At 44.4% G+C, this 19,276-nt stretch overlaps 1 protein-coding gene across 1 annotated transcript in view; it reads right to left on the reverse strand.

Annotated features, from left to right (window-relative positions):
- The window catches only part of fndc1 (fibronectin type III domain containing 1), a 39,107-nt gene that overhangs the window by 4,479 nt on the left and 15,352 nt on the right, over positions 1-19,276 (reverse strand). Inside the window, exons 8-17 of the mRNA XM_018730419.2 lie at positions 17,905-18,012; positions 15,744-15,932; positions 13,312-15,549; positions 12,690-12,805; positions 12,465-12,576; positions 11,820-12,149; positions 10,431-10,511; positions 8,139-8,264; positions 3,953-4,183; positions 2,357-2,465 (exon numbers count right to left, since the gene is read on the reverse strand). Coding sequence (XP_018585935.2) covers positions 2,357-2,465; positions 3,953-4,183; positions 8,139-8,264; positions 10,431-10,511; positions 11,820-12,149; positions 12,465-12,576; positions 12,690-12,805; positions 13,312-15,549; positions 15,744-15,932; positions 17,905-18,012 — 3,640 coding nt within the window. The remainder of the gene's footprint in view (positions 1-2,356; positions 2,466-3,952; positions 4,184-8,138; positions 8,265-10,430; positions 10,512-11,819; positions 12,150-12,464; positions 12,577-12,689; positions 12,806-13,311; positions 15,550-15,743; positions 15,933-17,904; positions 18,013-19,276) is intronic.

Genomic DNA, 19,276 nt, shown 5'->3' on the forward strand with positions numbered 1-19,276 from the left:
GCCCCTACCCGGAAACCAGCACCCACCAGTTCACAAAGAAAAAAAAAACTAAAAAGCACTCAGAGTAATCTTTATATAAATAAATACATACATACTGTATATATGATATATATTGTTTTTTCAGTGTTTACACGATAGGATTGTAAAAGCCAGACTGTCAATCCAGACAGATGACAGCATCTATTATGGTCTCCCCTAAATGATGCATATAATAATGATATATATGGTAATTCGATAATGTTTGCTTACTAATTCCATGTTTTTTTCATTTATTGTAATTTATTATAGTAAATTTTGAATACAATGAAAGCATTTTCCATATTTTACAGCAAAGTTTTCTTTACACCCCACCCCACATTTTAGTCCTGTTTCTTCTTGTTGCAGCAACACCGCTGCATACCACTAGAACCAGGGTTCTGATCCTGAGTGGCCAATCCAATATAAAAGGTTTACTAGCTGTACAACCTGTTAGAAGGTATATTGTGGCTGCACACCCACCCTAATGCTACATGAAAAAACTATGGCAGCAGATCCACCCACACTTCCCATGTGCATTGCCATTGTGACATGAAGGATTCAGCACAGCCACTAGACTAAAGGACTGAGTATAGTAATTGTTCACTAGCCAGTTGTAAAACCCCTACTGACTTACAGGATCACCGCGGTAAACCTGCAGACTCACAAGTCAAGAGCAACTCGGATGTCCTTTTAAAGTGAAAGTTTGATGCAGATGGGTGATGGTGTTAGATTATGGTAATAGCTCTTACACACACACACACACACACACACACACACACTGTCAGAACCGCTTGTCCCATACGGGGTCACGGGGAACCGGAGCCTACCCGGCAACACAGGGTGTAAGGCCGGAGGGGGAGGGGACACACCCAGAACGGGACGCCAGTCCGTCGCAAGGCACCCCAAGCGGGACTCGAACCCCAGACCCACCGGAGAGCAGGACTGTGGTCCAACCCACTGCACCACCGCACCCCCATAGCTCTTACATTTACATTTATTCATTTAGCAGATGCTTTTCTCCGAAGCAACACACATCTTAGAGAAATACAATTTGTGCATTTATGCATTTGAGCTCTTGATATACAGGCAGTCCCTGAGTTACGAACATCTGAGTTACGTACAACCTGTAGTTATGGACTATGCCCTGTAAAGGCTCTTATATTAAAAATTTGAGATACATACAGTGATTCGTAATAAGAAACGGCGCAACTTTGCAACGTCCATCAAAACGTTGCGCGTCTACAGCCGTTCGTCAGCTCGTGAACCCAAGGTAGGACAAAGGCTTCCTTCTTTTCAGTCGGACCACGTTGCTGTCAACAGTGTCTTGTGTGTGTTACTGTACTTGGGTTTAATATTTTTGTTTTTACCCCCAACCATGGCACTGAAGCGTAAATGTGATGCAAGCGATGCTGATGCATCAAAGAAAATGATCATGATTGAAACTAAAGTAGAAATAATAAAGCGATCATAAAAAGGTGAAACGCCAATGACCATTGGAAAAGTGAACATTAAAATTTCTTAATTGTTTTTTATACCCAGACACACTCACACACACATTCTCTCTCTCTCCTCCTACTCTCTCTCTCTTTATTATTATCACCATCACATGAAAGATGATTTAGTGTATCCAGAAGTGTTCCTTTAATGTTTTTTGTGCATATAAAGGGAACACGATATGCTATATACTAAGACAAACATTTGACTAACTGACGTTAGATACAAACCGTACCGAACTGTTCCGACTTATGCCAAAATTCAACTTAAAGACAATCTGAGGACACGGAACTCGTTCGTAATCTGGGGACTGCTTGTGCACCGATACATCTCATACGGGATCAAATATAATTCGTAGAGAAAGGATCCTTCTGCACTCAACATTCTTCTGAGATGAAGTGCACTTCAAAACAAATGAGTCATCACTGATGTTCCCCTGCATATTTTAGGGCTCCTTCCAGCATGTCAGTCACCTCAAGCTAATCTATCATCCATCACCCATCAAAGGGGCCTCTCCCATGTTGCAGTGGTGACAACGAGTCAGCTAACATTCACCCTGTTTGCGGTCCCACTTTAGACACATCGAAAGACACCGAACACAACATGCAAAACGCGCTGGAAAGCGGCTTCAGCGGAGCCTCACACTCAAACTTTCCACTTGCGTGAAAACTCTTCTAGCGAAGAGCGGTTGCAGACACTCGTTGCGGCGTGTGAGGCGAGGCCACGCCGACACTGGCAGGACTTGCGCTACATTAATTTTATCTCGGCGCACTTGTTCGAGGTTTAAATCCAAAGGGCCTGACTTTGTCCACTGAAGGTTCAGAAAGACATTATGGGGACAAACCTGGAGTTTGGCTTGAGGTTCTCCACAGCAAGGTGAGTTCCGTTGGCCGAGCTGGATGACCACCTGTTGTTGAGGACATCGTCGTAGGATGCGCTGTGGACCATGTACCCTAAGTTCCGGGAGAGACCCAGATGGATATTGTTATCTGTCTGGATCGAGAGTCTTTCATTTCAACAGTCCTACTGTGGCAACATGTAGAAAAAATAATCCCTCATAATTCAGTACAGTCAGGGGGTGCGGTGGCGTGGTGGGTTGGTCCAGGTCCTGCTCTCCGGTGGGTCTGGGGTTCGAGTCCCACTTGGGGTGCCTTGCGACGGGCTGGTGTCCCATCCTGGGTGTGTCCCCTCCCCCTCTGGCCTTACGCCCTGTGTTCCGAGTTAGGCTCCAGCTCCCCGTGCCCCATCTGGGGCGAGCAGGTTCGGTGGGCCTTGCTCAGGGTTCCTCCATCCATGCATCCAATTTAATACAGTATAGTTGACACTGGGGGGGGGAGTGTGGTGGCGTAGTGGGTTAGACTGGGTCCTGCTCTCTGGTGGGTCTGGGGTTTGAGTCCCGCTTGGGGTGCTTTGTGATGGACTGGTGTCCTGTCTTGGGTGTGTCCCCTCCCCCTTTGGCTCTATGTCCTGTGTTGTCGGGTTAGGCTCTGGCTCGCTGCAACCCCACTTGGGATAAGTGGCTTCAGTGTGTGTGTGTGTGTGTGTGTGTGAGATAGTTGACCCTTGAACAACGTGAGGTTAGGGACACCGACCCCCCCGCGCAGTTGAAAATCCACATATAACTTTTGAGCCCCCAAAAACGTAACTACTAATAGCCTACTGTTGAGCGATAACATAAAGAGTCGATTAACACGTATTTTGTATGTTTTATGTATTATATACTGTATTCCTACAATAAAGTAAGTAGAGAAAAGAAAACGGTAAGAGAAGCATAAGGAAGAGAAAATACGTTTACAGTATATACTGTACTGTATTTATCGATAAGTAAGTTTACGTTGTCTGTTTACGAGATGGATCGTCTGTCTGTCTGTACCTACATCAATATTGTCTTATATGATACAAAACACTGTACATGTTATATGTATTACATGTATATTTATGGTAGTAAATGATAAAATAGACTAGTATCTACATATATTTTATGCATTTGTGACATACCTAACTTTTTCTTAATTTTTTTTTGATATTTCTAGGCTACACCGTTCATCTGCGAGCTTTTTCAAATTGTGGCAAATCTCCAAAATATTTTCCAATATATTCCTAGAAAAAAATCTATGTATAAGTGGACCCGTACAGTTCAAACCCATGTTGTTCAAGGGTCAACTGCATAATATAAAAAACACCTTTTTCCGCTGTAATAAAACAATTCATTCTGACTAAATACATTAGTCCCCCCCAAAAAACAAATCCTCTTATTACAAATCCACTGTCTGTCCAACATAAAGTTTTCATCAATCTCCAATGAACGCAGTTTCAGTTTAAAATGACTAAACCAACGAATCTTTCGCATAATACGAGGAACCACAAATAATAACGATATAACAAAGAGAGGTGGTCACCCTTGCCCCCTCCTCCGGCTGCTTCACGACACGACACCCACCTGACACCATGTCCCCCTTGAGGGGCCGCGCCCAGTCCAGGATGACGAACGAGTGGCACCCCTCCATGGCCACAACGGTGATGTTATGAGGCTTGTTCTTGGGAGGCTGTTTCTGCCCGACACTGTCCTTCTCAAGAAGGTTCTCCAGTACATCCACCTGGAGGTACTCCAGAGCCTCGGTGAGAGAGCAGGGGGCCCCGGGGTCCTTGCGGATGTAGTTGACGTACGGAGCTGGGGGGGGGGAAGTTAATCTCAGACAGTCAACGGCCACACAGTGTTTGTGAAGCTCAAAAGGCATCTTCCCTGCATTCAGGCTCCTGGGTACAGGATTGACGGTTGGGGTCGACAGCACACCTACGGTCACGACACGGGTTCGACTTCCCTACGTTTTTCTATTGTGCCCCGCTGCATGCGTCCGGGGATGAGAGATCATGGACAATAGACTGCGGTCACAAAACGACCGAAAGCATTCGGCTGATGCCACATCTGCAGACAGCTTTTAGCGAACAGTCACCTTTGCCGCGGTAATGCGTGCCCGGTTGAGGCGCTAAGGTGACGAAACACATGCGAGACAAATATGAGACAAATATGGGACAAATAGGAGACGGATACCGAGGCTGGGAGATTCCAGCATATTAGAGTCATAAATCGCAAGGTGTCTGAGGAGCTGGCGAGACGGAGCCCCCGCTGATGTCAACGTTCTCCCATAGATAATGACTTTCAGATGTGGGCGCAGACACGGCTCGGTGGACGCTGGCCGATCCATCTCCCCCGAGACAAGCGGGATGGGGTCGGGGGGGGAGATCAGCCTGCCACTGGATGGATGTGCTGACACTACCTGCTCTGGTCCCCGTCACAGTAAAGCCTGAGGTTTCGCTCCCTGCTCTGATCATGACGCACAGACCATGTGGAATCGATTGGGGCTAGGGGTTGGGGGGGGGGCTGGGTATTCACCTAAGGGTATGAAACGGTGTTCCGCACATGCTACCATCATCAGAACGTCACACGCCCCTAGAAGCCCATTACCACCTTGGCAAACACACTTCTGATATCAACTTGGCCTCACTGAAATGAGGATATTCAGCTTTTCAAATCTTACCATGTTTTTTTACACCATGACATACCTACAGGACGCGCCGCTGTCCCTGTTTCTCTCACGGGACAAGAAGGAACATTTTTTCAAGCTGTCAAATCTCTATGCAAAGTCCTGCTTGCATGTGTGGCTCATGTGTCTGAACGAGACCCGAAGGATCAGTAAGACGCGGGACTTTCCATCCATCCATCCATCTTCCTCCGCTTAGACGTGGGACTTTACCGCAGGTAAATGTCTTCACTTTCCCGGGTCCTTCTCGGCCTCTTTCAACACGTCTTTTCCCGAGAGGTAAAAATACCACAGATACAGCGTCATGGACAGGATGACATGGAGCTGCAGCCGTTCTGTCAAACTGCCACTTATTGTAACATACTTTCCATGACATATTTCGGTGACAGCGGTATGACCCCTTCGAAGGAATCTCCAGAAACATGCGAGCGCCTGCTTCAACGCAACACAGCGATCTCGGTCGGTTCAATGAAATACCGCGTTTCAACCCCCGGGGTGTGTGCGTTCCGCTCAGATTTGACCCGCTCTCGATCAAAAATAAGGTTTCTTTCATCCGATTGCCGTGAGGTTTCACGAGATCATCCGCAGCAGGCGTCTCAAAAAAATCAACGGTCGCCGGATTTCATGACATTTTAAGTGTTTTATTCACGTTTCGTGCATCTCAGGTGTGTGCGGTAGGATCTGGGCGGCCGTAGGAGATGTGTGGGTGACGCTGGAATAAAGAGCAAGGAGCCTCAAGAGCAGAATTCAACAGTTCACACACACACACACACACACACACACACACTGTGAATTCCAAAAAAGACATGCAGAACTCGTGACGACGAATACGAGTGGAGTCGATTAAAGGGTGTAAAATAACATCAAGCCGTGATCTATTTTTTCACAAGTTCTTCATAAACGGTTATAAGAGGCCTCCCAGTTTTGGACGGGAAGCTCGGAAAGAGAAAGTTCTCCCAAACACAGCACAAGGCTTCGTTCGGCGTCCCTTTGACAGACAGAGGACACCAATGAAGGACGGCCGCCGTCGCGGGTCTCGCGCGGTACACGGCTGAACGCGTTTACCCTGTTTTACTCATTACGGCCTCTGGAAGCGCTTTCGTCCCCCCCAAGGTTTTAGGGCCGGTGCAGCAGCTACACAACCTGACCCTGCTCAGCAGAAACATGCCTGTGGAAGTCATTTCGACGTTTCAGTATAAAGCCGGACTGTGAGCCGGGAGGACCGAGCACTAAATCAGGAGGCACCAAACTTTATGTCTTCATGGAAAAACGGAGCTCATGACAGAAACACTTTGAACAGCAGCCCCAGAGGTGGAGCTGCAGGAGTTATGAACTAATTACATTCATCTTTTTTTTCCATCTTACTGCCTTTTGCTAATACATTAGACATGTTTGGTAAAGCATCATAAATTTTACCTAAAAGGCAACTGAGCTTCCATTAGTTTATGCGTTTATAAATCCCATCAGCCGCTGTAAATCACGGTAAGATGGCAAACAGGTGGCGGGCGGCCATCAATATTTACTTCATTTTGCGGATCATAATGATATGTGTAGAGACTCAGCTATTTATATACCGTACACTGGGGTGTGCTTTTACAATGGGGTGAAGTGAGGGAATCACCTCGGGGAACTGAGATTTGGGGCTGCCAGATTTTCCTACCAAATAAAAGGTAATATAGGGGGGAAAAAAAATCATCAAAGGATCTTGTTCAATAGTGAAGGAATTTTTGTTAGGAAATTGAAGATCAGCTGCCTTACGTATGATGCAAACGTGGGACAACGCGTGGGCGGTCACCGTCGTTGAAATGTAACTTTATCGGTGAACGTTTTCGACAACAAAACATCTGTTGCTCTACGCAGTAAATAGTTTATATCTATTTGTTCCCTAAGCAAACGCCAATGTTGAAATTGTTCAGATTGATTAGATTTAGATAAATGATCCTGCACTTGGGTCCAGCCTCCTCCGTGTCCTCTGTTCCTCATGACAGTAGTAATATTTATTATTATCTCTTTCTATGTCTCTCTCTGTTACAGATACTCTAGTTACATTTTTATAATAATAATAATAAAAAGAATAATAATAATAACAACAAGAGCAATAATAATAATAATTCTATTATTATTATAACAATTATTCACAATATAAGAGTAATAACAATTATTATTATTGTTATTATTATTATTATTACATTGTATTATAATTATTATGACTGTATTGTTATATTTATGATGTTTTAGTATATCCAAAGTGATTCTTTAATGTTTTTTATGCATAGGAAGGTACACGATATACTATATAATAAGTCAAACATTTGACAAACTGATGTTTCTGAAAATGTGTGTGTGTGTGATGTCAGATGCCGACGATACCGACTTGTGTACAAATCCGACTTAAAGACAAACTGAGGACACGGAACTTGTTCGTAATCCGGGGACTGCCTGTATATACTGTAGGTACGTGTACTACAATAGAGCAGAAAAAGGAGTGCCAGTTGTGCTTATTCTCTAAAAGTGTATGGAACACATTTATGTTTATTCATTTAGCTGATGCTTTTCTCCAAAACAATTTACAACATTAAAATACCTACTGTTATTTACTAGGGGGGCAATGGGTTGGACCGGGTCCTGCTTTCCGCTGGGTCTGGGGTTCGAGCCCCGCTTGGGGTGCCTTGCCACGGACTGGCGTCCCGTCCCGGGTGTGTCCCCTCCCCTTACGCCCTGAGTTGCCGGGTTAGGCTCCGGTTCCCCGCGACCCCGTATGGGACAAGCGGTTCAGAAAATGTGTGTGTGTTATTTACCAGTTTATACAAGAGTGTAATTTTACTCGAGCAATTTCAGGTAAGTTCCTTGCTCAAGGCAATTACAGCTGTGACTCAAACTTGTAACCTTTGGGTCTAAAGGCAGTACCGCTAACCACTACACTACCAGATGGCCCAGCATCACCTGTAAATCCTCTGCTTTAACTGCTTTCTCATCACTTAAAACTATGGATACAAGAAGGCAGAAAGGCGACTATAAGTAATCGAGATGAATTAACGTGGCTGTTTCGTTCCTGGGTAGGGCATCAACTGAATGCACTGGTACCTGTGAAGCGTTTATTTCCAGCAGCGTCCAACTCAGATGAGGGAGTAGAGTTGAATGGACTGGTCTGCGGCTCTGGACTGGGAGCATCTGTTGTTGGGGGAAGCGTGCTTTGGATCACAAAGTCATCTGCAACACATAAACCAAAAACCAACAAATGAGCGCACGGCTTACACAATATCGCCGCTTTGGCCCTCGCTCATCCGAGCGCATACTTGTGTGAGCCGCCAGCGGGCCGTGCGGAGCGGAGCGTCTCTCTGGGAGCACTTTGGTGCACAGCGACAAGTACGGCATGTGTCGCTCCTTTGCGTTTCATGCATGGTGGCGCAGCGGCGGCACGGGCAGCACGGTGGTGCAGCGAGTAGCGCTGCTGTCTCACAGCACCTGGGTTACATGAGAAGATGTGGATTTGATCCCCGCTCAGTCTGTGTAAAGTTTGCATGTTCTCTGGGTGCTCTGGTTTCCTCCCACAATCCAAAGACATGCTGTTCAGGCTCACCCATAGTGTACGAGTGACAGAGAGAGAGTGTGTGTTCTACTGATGTATGGACTAGTGACCCATTGTAAGTAGTATATCTAGCAGTGTAAGTTATCCTGGTAAATAAAGTGTGTAGGCTGGTAACACTACAGAGAGTTCACTGGAAGTTGCTTTGGGGAAAAAGCATCTCCTAAATAAATAAATGTAATGTAACCAAAGTGTGGGTTGGTAGGGTAGGGTTAGGGCCATCGAGGCAAAAAGGACTCATGGTAACCACAGTAAGGGAGTGTACAGAGGTGGGTTACCACAGCCTTCTCCAAACATGCAAACCCCCCCACACACCAGGTGGGATCTGAACCCACAATGCGGGAGATACGAGTCTGCGGTACAATCCACTGAATCGGAATCCGATTCATTTGGCCAAGTGTGCACACGTACAGGCAATTTGGCTTCGTTTCCCAATGGCTCATAGTGTAGAGCAGACAAGACATAAACATACGTACAGCCAGTGCAAAGTTGCATTCATAGAGCTGGAGAATAAGAGAAAGTAAGAAGGGGTGCACTAAATAACGAGGGAGGGAATAAGTAGGAAGGAGAAAGTATTGAACAGACTAACAATGAGCTGTTCATGAACGTAACGGCGTGGGGAAAGAAAACGTTTTCGTATCTGGTTGTTTTGGAGCACAGTGATCTGTAGCGCTTGCCGGATGGGAGAAGTTGAAAAAAGCTGTGATTCGGCTAATATTTAATTCACAACCCTTGCACGTCTAAAGAACCAGCTCATACCTAATGAAGACATACTGTTCATTTTTCATAATTAGGTAAAAAATCCAGGAGGGGACAAGTAGAGGTCCTTCACGGAGCGGGTGTCTTTCTGCAGCCTCTGGGTGGCTGAACCTTCATGTAGCTCCTCTATGTCATCCAGATATAAAGGAATTATTCAGAAAAACATGGGAAATAAGTACCTTCAGACACTTTAAGAAAATTTTCAGCAAAATCTCTCGAGAAAACCAAAAGTTTGCCGAAATGTAAAATATCACAACGGAATGTTTTTTAAATATCACATTTGACTTATGGCATCTTGCAAAATTTGTTCATGGTGGAAACAGTGAAAGCGATCGCCAGGGTCGTGTTGTTACTTGCGTTGCCACCATCGGAGAAAAGTAGTCGGAAACACCTCCGCGAGGATCTCCTTCTTTCTCAGATTTTGGGTCGTGATTTTTCACATTTTGACCTCTGAGATGAGCTCAGTGAGTCTTGTGTAGGATCAATCCAGGAGTTTTAAACTGTAATCCAAGCAAAGGCTTTGAGTGTTAACACAACGGTGGCATCGGTGGGATCGGTGACTTCCGTGCAGTTTGTCTTCTCCTTCTGGTCTGTCGAGAAGCTCTTATGTCAGCTAAAGCGTGAACCTCCGGCTCTGCATCTACTGTCTTCCAGCGAGCCAGAGACGTGGCGACACCCAAAGCAGTACCATGATTGATGGTTGCACGTTCACGTAAACCATCTCCAAATGACAGCTCTGCATTTCAAAAGTTTGGTTGGAATTGCAGCGGAAAGTGACAAAACCCAAACCATCTGTCCGGTACGTGCTGCACATCCATCCTAAAATATAATTCAAACCAACAATTTTTAAAAACCAATTCACGTGGCTTTCTGTTACTTGTGCACTTCGGGAAACTTTCAATTATCGGCAGGAATACAAATATAAAGAACAGAGCAAAGGGCAACAGAGACGTAGTAGGAGATATAGGACTGAAAACAGGTATGAAGCCACATGGGAGGCAGGAGCAGACTGCGGACACAGCGTCCTGTACCTTCCTCTGTAGTGAGAGAGACCACCAGAGTTGGGGCAGGGGTTGTTGCCATGGCACCCGCATCCATCCCAGAGGACCACTCTGTGAACGAGAGGAGTCGGGAGATGCCATTATATACTTTTCAAGCAAACTATTACAGACACCCATGTGGATTCAAAACAGCACTGAACAGCTGCAATACGAGTTGCGTTCCTCAAGTATTTCGAGCGCAAGTGTTGGACCAGCCGATTAAAAACAAAGTCGTGATTTGTCTGTGGTTTCGTTCTTCTCTTATACTGGTATTTGACGAATGATGGTAAATAGGTCAATGATAAATGGTAAAATCATATTTGGTATTATTAAATTTTATTTGATTTTGAACTGATGTTTTTTTTATGATGCATATTTGGTGGTTTTTAATTTTTTTGTAATTAAATTGGAAAAAAACATTAAAAAAACTGCATAATACCTTTAAGTCTTTATACACATTCTAAAGAAACTGTAACAAAACAAGGAAAAAACAGGAAAATCAAGGGCCCCTTCTGATTTCTCGGTGAAACACATGGGAGGAAAACAGCTTTTGCTGCATTTGGGCCAGACCTAGAGGCTGCTGAATGAATCACAGCAGCTGAGCTCTACAGCCCGCAGCCAAGCAAGACCAGTGTGAGGTCAAACATACCGGGAGGTTACGGGCATCTCATCCAGCGCTTACGGGAAGGACATTTGGGAAGCTGGAATTTTTTCAACACTTATTGACAGTTTTCTGGTGTGGCCAAATCCAACACAGCATATGGCAAGGTTAAAAATGTATTCGGCTTCTAAACAAAGCAAAATCTAACCTACATTAAATAGCATTAAAAAGCATACTAATAACCATATACTAAGTAATGCAACAACAGGGGTGAGGAGGAGACTTCCCATCATTCCTTGCTACCAGCTGGGTCTTCCAGTGGGATCTCCATATATATATATATATACACACACACACACACACATTTTCTGAACCGCTTGTCCCATACGGGGTCGCGGGGAGCCGGAGCCAACCCGGTAACACAGGGCGTAAGGCCGGAGGGGGAGGGGACACACCCAGGACGGGACGCCAGTCCATCGCAAGGCATCCCAAGCGGGACTTGAACCCCAGACCCACCGGAGAGGAGGACTGTGGTCCAACCCACTGCACCACCGCACCCCCGCACCCCCAGCATTAATTCATTTTACTAATCAAATTTATAGATACACAATTAATTAATTAATAATTCATTCATTCATTCATTTAATTATTTAACCATGTGTGTCTGCATATTTGTTTTCGCCTCTGTTCCTATCCTTGCTTTATGGCGACCTCATCCCACAACAAGTCTGCCAGTGTATGCTATAGATAAGGTTCTGACCATTGGTGTATCATCTTACCGTCTAGGTAACAGCTGACCACACCATCAGCGTCCAGCAACGGGAATCCTTGCTCGTCCATCCTGGAGAAGGTTCCTGGAGGACATGTCGGGGGGAGCAGCATTGTTGTGGTTTCCTCTGTCGTCATCTCAGTGGTGGTTGGCACAGTTGTTGGTTCAGGTGTCGTTGGAGGACTAGTGGTCGTTTTTGGTTTGGGACGGTCAAGACCCACTATAGGTTTTCCTCCTAAGGTGAAGAATTTCTCTTTTGGGTTGATGACCGGCCTGCTGTCTCTTCCATGTCCAAACAAGGCCAGACCTTCTGGGTTCACCAATGGGCTGCCCTGTAAGTCTGAACATTGGGTGACATTCTTCCAATAAACAACAGAAAAGATATTTTGGCATTATGACTAAAAAAAATCTTCCCCTTTCACAAAAGTACTCAATTCACTTAGTAAGTTAATGAAAAATTAACTTGAAGGAAAGTCCTAAATGGACAAAAGATTATTATACAGACCATGTCCAATATATAAAATCCAACTGTCTACTTTGCAAGTTTTTCATATTTGTCACTTTTGCACCTGTCTTTCTAACCTCTACAGTCAAACAGCAAAAAAAAAAGCAGATTTCTTTTTTAAAGGCATTCAACGAAACGATTTTAACAAACCGAAAATAGTGCGCCCATCCTCTCCAAGAACAACTCTACGGGGCTGTCCTTGAGAGTCCTGCAGAACCCTTCCCTCTTCGTTCATCAGGACACCTTTGTCCAGGTCCACAATCTGGATAAACCAAAACACACACATTAGCGCACTCCATATGTAATAGCGCAGCATACAGGCACCATAAATAATGAACACAAAATACACGGGAGGAAATCATCCCGTTTACCTACCCATTTAGCACCATCTGGACCTGTGATGAACCTGCGACCTGCTGGTTTCCCGCTGTCATCTGAAGTAGAGGCAACTTTTCCGTTTGAAACAGTCAGATTTGGACGTCCGTTTTTACCTGAATGCACAGTATCGGCAGAAAGGCAAAAATGTTCACGACGTATTATTAACATACACGATTTCTATATAAAACACTAATCAAGGAAAAACCTCTGAAGAATTATTCTGCATAAAAATGTGTTCAAAATCTATGTTAGTTGTCATGAAATGGAATCTAGCCCATGGGGCAACAGTAGGGAGATCTCATTGATAGAAAGTTTCATGACTGGCGATTCCGAAGAACACCCGTCTAGTTGTGCTGTTTCACGTGAGTTTTAAACGTTACCTTTACTACTGTTCTTGCAACGTAAATCCTTATCTATATAATTGCAATAGAAAGCCTTTGTGGCTTCTCAACTCTCAACCCTCTTCGTGCTCTTGGGGCATTGCCTAGTTATGCTCTCGCACGTACCTTTCAATACGAGTGTATGGGAAATGATAATAACGATTAATTAAAGCCTGAATCACATTGGCACAACTGCAGTCAAGTGCAATTCCCATGTTAAAAAGCAGTGGGAGAATTACCTTGTTCATAGCTAGGTTTTAAATCACTGGGCTGTTTTCCTCGTGCTACGATATCCTGTCGGCTGGGATGGCGCCACCTTGTCCCTCGCATGGGCTCGCGAGGTGACGATGCTGGGAGGGATGCAGGTACAGCTTGCTTTGGCACTAAGGATGACTCAGCATGTGCTCTCACATTAGAAGTTTGCCTGGAGGATGAATGAGGCAACTGAGAGGATGACACACGAGAAGATCCCCCGTTAGCGGAACCGACTCGGTCAGGAGATTGAGGAAAACTTGAAGATGAAGGCAATCGTGATGACTCAGTAAGAGGGTTAGAGGAACCTAGTTTTGTATGCTGTGCAGGAAGTAACCTACCAGAAAACCTAGGACCAATCTGACGGTTTGAAGGGGACCGAAATCTTCCATTAGGCCTTAGAACAGGCCGCCGAGGAATCGATGGAATGGAGGACGACCCTGTTTTTTTAGCACCAAAGTCCCTTTCTATGCTATCATTATCATGTGGCTGTGGCCTGTAAGCTTCATTTACAGCCGAGGCAGTTGACTGGGGAGCAGAAGTTGCAACAATTTGATCTTTTTTTTTAGACGGGTCCTTGTTGTCTTGATACACATAATCATTGTCATCTTTTGTTGACCCAGAGAGATGCGGAGTTGAATCTTCAGAATCAGGATTTCTATTGACAGGGAGTGACTTAACAGGATTTGTAAGGCCACTTAAAACAGTTGGGCTACGATTAGGAAAAGTTGGTCTTGAGGAGCCAGAGGTTGAAAGGTGCTTTGAAGGGGTGTTTGGTTCTTTTGTTGATGAGACACCAGAATGCGATGCACCTTCCTTCAAGGGAAGTTTGTGAGCTCCATTTGAAGATGATTGCCCATCTCTACTCACTGGGACTCTTGTTTCTTGTCTAGGTGATGTCCTACTAGCCACACCCAATCTATGGCTGTGTCCAGCTCCAGTGTTGACATTATTCCTATTATTTTGCTGGGTCCTGCTTTCTTGTGACTTACTATTCTTTTCTACATCACTCTTAGAAGAAGTAGAGGAATGTAAAATCGGAGATACTGAAGTCAGCCTTTCATCCTTAGTTACTTCCTCTTTACTTTTTTGAGCTGGATCATTTTCTTGCAACTTTACTGTGTGGTAAATGTCTGTAGACTCGGAACTACCTTGAGGGTTCTGAGCTCCTGTTGGAAAGGTGGACTGAAGTCCAGTTGAGGATGATACAGGATTACGCTGACCATGAAGAACCCTTGATGCAGCACGAGGAAGCCCCGCTGTTTTTCTTTTGCTGTTGACATCTCCAGAACCTGAATGGTGTATTGTCAAATCAGAAGCATGATCCTTTCCTTGGGATAGCACTGAGGGTTTTGGATCCGATTTTGAAGTGGCTTCCTGGGGTGGAGCTACAGATGGCTCCATTTTTGTATCCTGGCTGAAAGATTCTTTCCTATCCGGTCTGAGCGTGAAGTCCTTTTTGATGAGAGCAGATTCATGGTTATTTGACAAATCTGGGGATGTGTTACCATCCTGTTTCTTATGCTGATGAGTTGAAGGGCTGTGGTTTGTCTTTCTGCTGGATGTAGAGGGCGTTATTCTGGGACTGTTTGACTCTGTGTCAAAACTACCCTGGGAAATGATAACTGGAGTAACACGTCTGTAAGTTGGTGTCTTGGGAAGGAATGGCCTTACGGGTTTTACTGGACTTTTTGGTGAAGAGACATCAGTTTTAACATCTGGGTTTGAAACTCCTAGAGCACTAGTATGCTTCCTGTAGTCCTCTAACTGTTCTGGTAGCAAAGCTTGGTTTTGAGTCACGGAGGGCTTCTTGGATTTAGTATCTTCCTTTTCCAAATCTTCCTCAGAGTCATCAGATGACTGTGGAGCTTTTGAGGACACGTTGTGGATTACTTCCTTATTGTTATTGTTTTGTTTATCTTTGCCTTGAGAACGGGAACCTGTAGTATGAACAGAAACAGGGGATCCGCTCCGCACCGGGGATCTTGCAGATGAGATAACACTGTGGTAAGACCTCGTCTGGGAAAGCGGACGACCTCTTCTGACTGTGGGACTTGATGTTGCAGGTAAAGAAGTCAGAGGTTCATCCGTTTCCTCCGCAGACTGAGGGTCGGAGTCTTCGGTGTCTTTTGAAAGATCAGGTTTTGATGCCCGGGAGGATGACTGTCTAGTTTTGTGATCCACTTGGCTTTTCGAGTTTTGAGATGTCGAGCTCCCAGTACTGCCTAACAGTAAAGAAGCAATACAGCTGAAAATACAGAAGCAGCAAAATGCATAAAAATCTAATTTAGAAGAAAACCATTAAAAGATAATGTTTTTTTTACACTACAGACATCCTCAAAGTCAAGATATACATGTATGTATGAAGATGTTGAATTTTTGGTCTCATCACAGATGAAGAAATATGAAACCGACTTACTTGTTGGCATAGCAATGCTGAAAGGCTTTGTTGAAGGACCTTGTCCTCTCCTGTTTGTGGCTCGAATTTTAAAGATGTAACTGTTACCAGGCTGCAGACCATCAATTACAGCAGAGGTAGTGCTTCCACGGTATGTGATGGACTTTGATCCAAAGGGCTGAAGAGCGGGGGCGTATGTCAGGATGTATTCTGAAATGACCAACGAGATGGTTGAGTGGGATCAATTAGAACATTACAATTAAGAAGTTGATATCAATAAGTTTAACGATAACAATCAATGAGCGTGGATAACTGAGCACATATTGCTGCAATCAAAACACTAAAATGAAGCTAATGCATTATGCAGCAATGTGAAAATTCAACCCAAACAGTCCAAACGCTTCAAAATAATTTAAGGTCATATTAATCAAAATCGTTTGACGGGACTAGATGAGCATCAGTGAGAAATGTGTTGGTGTTTACTGTATTTAATTTTGCTTACAGTTATTTACTGTATTTAACTGGCAGTTAATACAAGAAATGTCTGGATGGTGATTTTGCTAAATTTATTCCATAACACATCATGTTGCTGCAATGTCTGATGCAACATATTGGTAGGACGTTAGTGCGATTGCTGTGGACGAAGAACTGGTGGAAACTTGTTTCTGTTTTTTCGATGTTGTTATTGTCATTGTGGGAGTGAATGTCCTACAATTCAGGTCGTTCAGCAGTAAACGTGCCCAGACGGTTATAACCAGGGCTGCGCTCTGCTGGGAGCGTCTGGGTCGAAAAGAGAGCAACATGTGCGCAGAGATTCCTATTCATTCACCAAACAGCCGTCTTCACTTAGATTGTGCTTTTTTTTTTTTGGTGAATTTTGGTATTTTCTGTACAGTGTCTTGTTTGCATGAAAGACATTCTTTCCTCTCTTTACTGCACTAAAGCACTTCTGCTTTGAAAGCTCTCGCACCCCTGTCGCAGATCTCTTTTCCATCAACTTGCTGCAAGAGCCTCACACTAAAGCTGAGATGCTTCTCCCCGTGTCAGACAGAGCGCGAAACGACAACGTTAAAAAGCCACTTGTGCTAAATGGACGGAATCTGTACATAATGGGATTTTGGGAATGAGCTGGAAGCAGCTGTAAGGGATCTAATGATCTAAGGAATCTAACGATTGCCTGCCTTTATGACCTGCCTTGTTTTTTCTGGGTTGAAATACTTATACCAAAAATGGTTTTGCAGCAGACCAAAGGAAACACTGTGTTTACAACATATGCAGAAGGCCAACAGATCAGCAGACATTTTAATTGCAGCATTTTCCAGTGATTTGACATCCTTTGGGGGGGCAGCAGGCAATGTGAGTGGTTTGAGCTGCCACCAGCTTCAGATCTCACATGTAGAAATTACCCCACTATATTTACATTTATTTAGCAGACACTTTTCTCCACAGTGACTTCCAATGAACTCTATGTAGTGTCATCAGCCCACATACCTTATTCACCACGGTGACTTACACTGCTAGATACACTTCTTACACTGGGTCACTCGTCCATACATCAGTGGAACACACACACTCTCTCTCAGTCAGTCACACACTATGGAAGAACATGAACAGCATGTCTTTGGACTGTGGGAGGAAACCAGAGCACCCGGAGGAAACCCACACAGACATGGGGAGAACATACAAACTCCACAGAGACTGAATGGGGATCAAACCCACATCTTGTCGCTCTACCCAGGCACCATGAGACAGCAGCGCTACTCGCTGTGCCACCGTGGAGCCAGGTATGTAAGCTACAGAAGTTGCTATATAAATGAAATGGGTAAATGAGTATAACTAGCTGAGCATTATAACTACCCCTCAAACTGTAACAGTGTCTACAAGTATACTCTAAGTTACTACTCATCCTACTGAGACAACTAGTATTCACCCTGCCGTAATAGATTCTTCCAGTTGTGTTGTAAATATTACTACCAGCCTTCTGTATGTTAGTCCCCTTTCTGCTGTATTACTACCTGCCACATTGTAACGATTACTACCTGCCCTACTGTAACATTAGGACACTACTGTTACTACCTTTGTTGCCATGATCATCATGATCAGTCCTTCTGTTACACTTACTACCCATCCCACGGTAACTGTTACTACATGTTCCACCTGCGCAGTTCTCTACTGTTCCTACCTCTTATTCTGCCGTTTGCCTCATCTGGCGGGTCCCATGTTGCTGTAACTGCTGTGCCTTTTCCTCTTAATGGCTTAACGTGGAAGTTTTCGGGTGGACTTGTTGGGGCTGCAAATTAGGTGAAAACAAGGAAATAAGATAATGGGAACAATATAAAAAATTATTCTTGTATTAAATAATGAATATAAAGAACTTTTATTCATTCTGGGCACAAAGAAGTTGTGAAACTTCAATTTTTCCTTTGCTGCAGAAAAATTATACTCATATCCTTTAATTTCTTCACATCTGACCCTATTCATTGTTTCCAGGAAGCATCATTTATCAGTTAGTCTGGATTCAGGATCGGCTGTTCCTCTAAGACTGTCCCCCTCACAGTGTCAGAAGCCCACCGACCCACTAGACCTAGTCCCTCTTCCACATTTTCATTCTTCTCAAACCCTCTGCAGTATTCAACACCGCCAACAACCGGATCCTGTGTTGCACTTAGAACATCTTGAAATCAAAGAATTATCACTGATCATGTTATAGGTAGATCTTTCCAGGTGGTTTGGTCCGGCTGCCTTTTTGCTGCCCATTCTGACTCATCAGGTGTTCCGCAGGGCTCAGTACTCGGCCCTTTACTCTTTTCCTACGACACCGCTTCCCTTGGGTTGGTTCTCCTCTCACACCATCTCCTACCACTGCTGTGGCGGTGACACACAGCTCTTACTCTCTTTTCTCTCAACCAGCACAGAAATATCAGGTCGCACTGCCACGTGTCTTTCTGACATCCCTACTTGGCCGCCCAATCATTGTCTAAAACTCAGTCTTTCTAAGACTGAGAGGTTCCATCTCCTTACCAATTCTTCACACATGTGAAGAATAGCTCATGACTCCAGACCACACTCTCCACTGCTCTTGGCCAATCTGTGGTGAAATCTTACTAAGGCTACTGCAACGATCACTTGTCTGGTCCTCCAAACTCCACTGTCACAACTCTCCAGAGTATGTGGTATGTATCTGGATGTGCTAGAATGAACTCCCCCTGTCCCTCAGAGTTGCTGAGACTTTCCCAGCATTCAACAAGGGTCTTACAAACCATGTCTTTCATACCCTTTTCTCTCCAGATCTCTTGACAGCTAGTTAAATGAATCCAACACCATCTGCTATGATTGTCCATGTATTTGCTATTTGAATGTCACGTCTATAGGAGATACTTGAGGGATGTGATCCAACAACATGGTGGTCTCAGAGAAACATGCTGTACTTTGATAACTGTATGTCTGCATCTAAGCTTTTCTCCTGTTTAATGTGCTTGTGTATAATGAGAGTTTTATCTTGCATTAGAGAAAACACTGCTAAACAAATAAATGTAAATGTGATTTTAAATCAT

Source organism: Scleropages formosus, chromosome 1 (assembly GCF_900964775.1).
Source record: "Scleropages formosus chromosome 1, fSclFor1.1, whole genome shotgun sequence".
NCBI lineage: Eukaryota > Metazoa > Chordata > Actinopteri > Osteoglossiformes > Osteoglossidae > Scleropages > Scleropages formosus.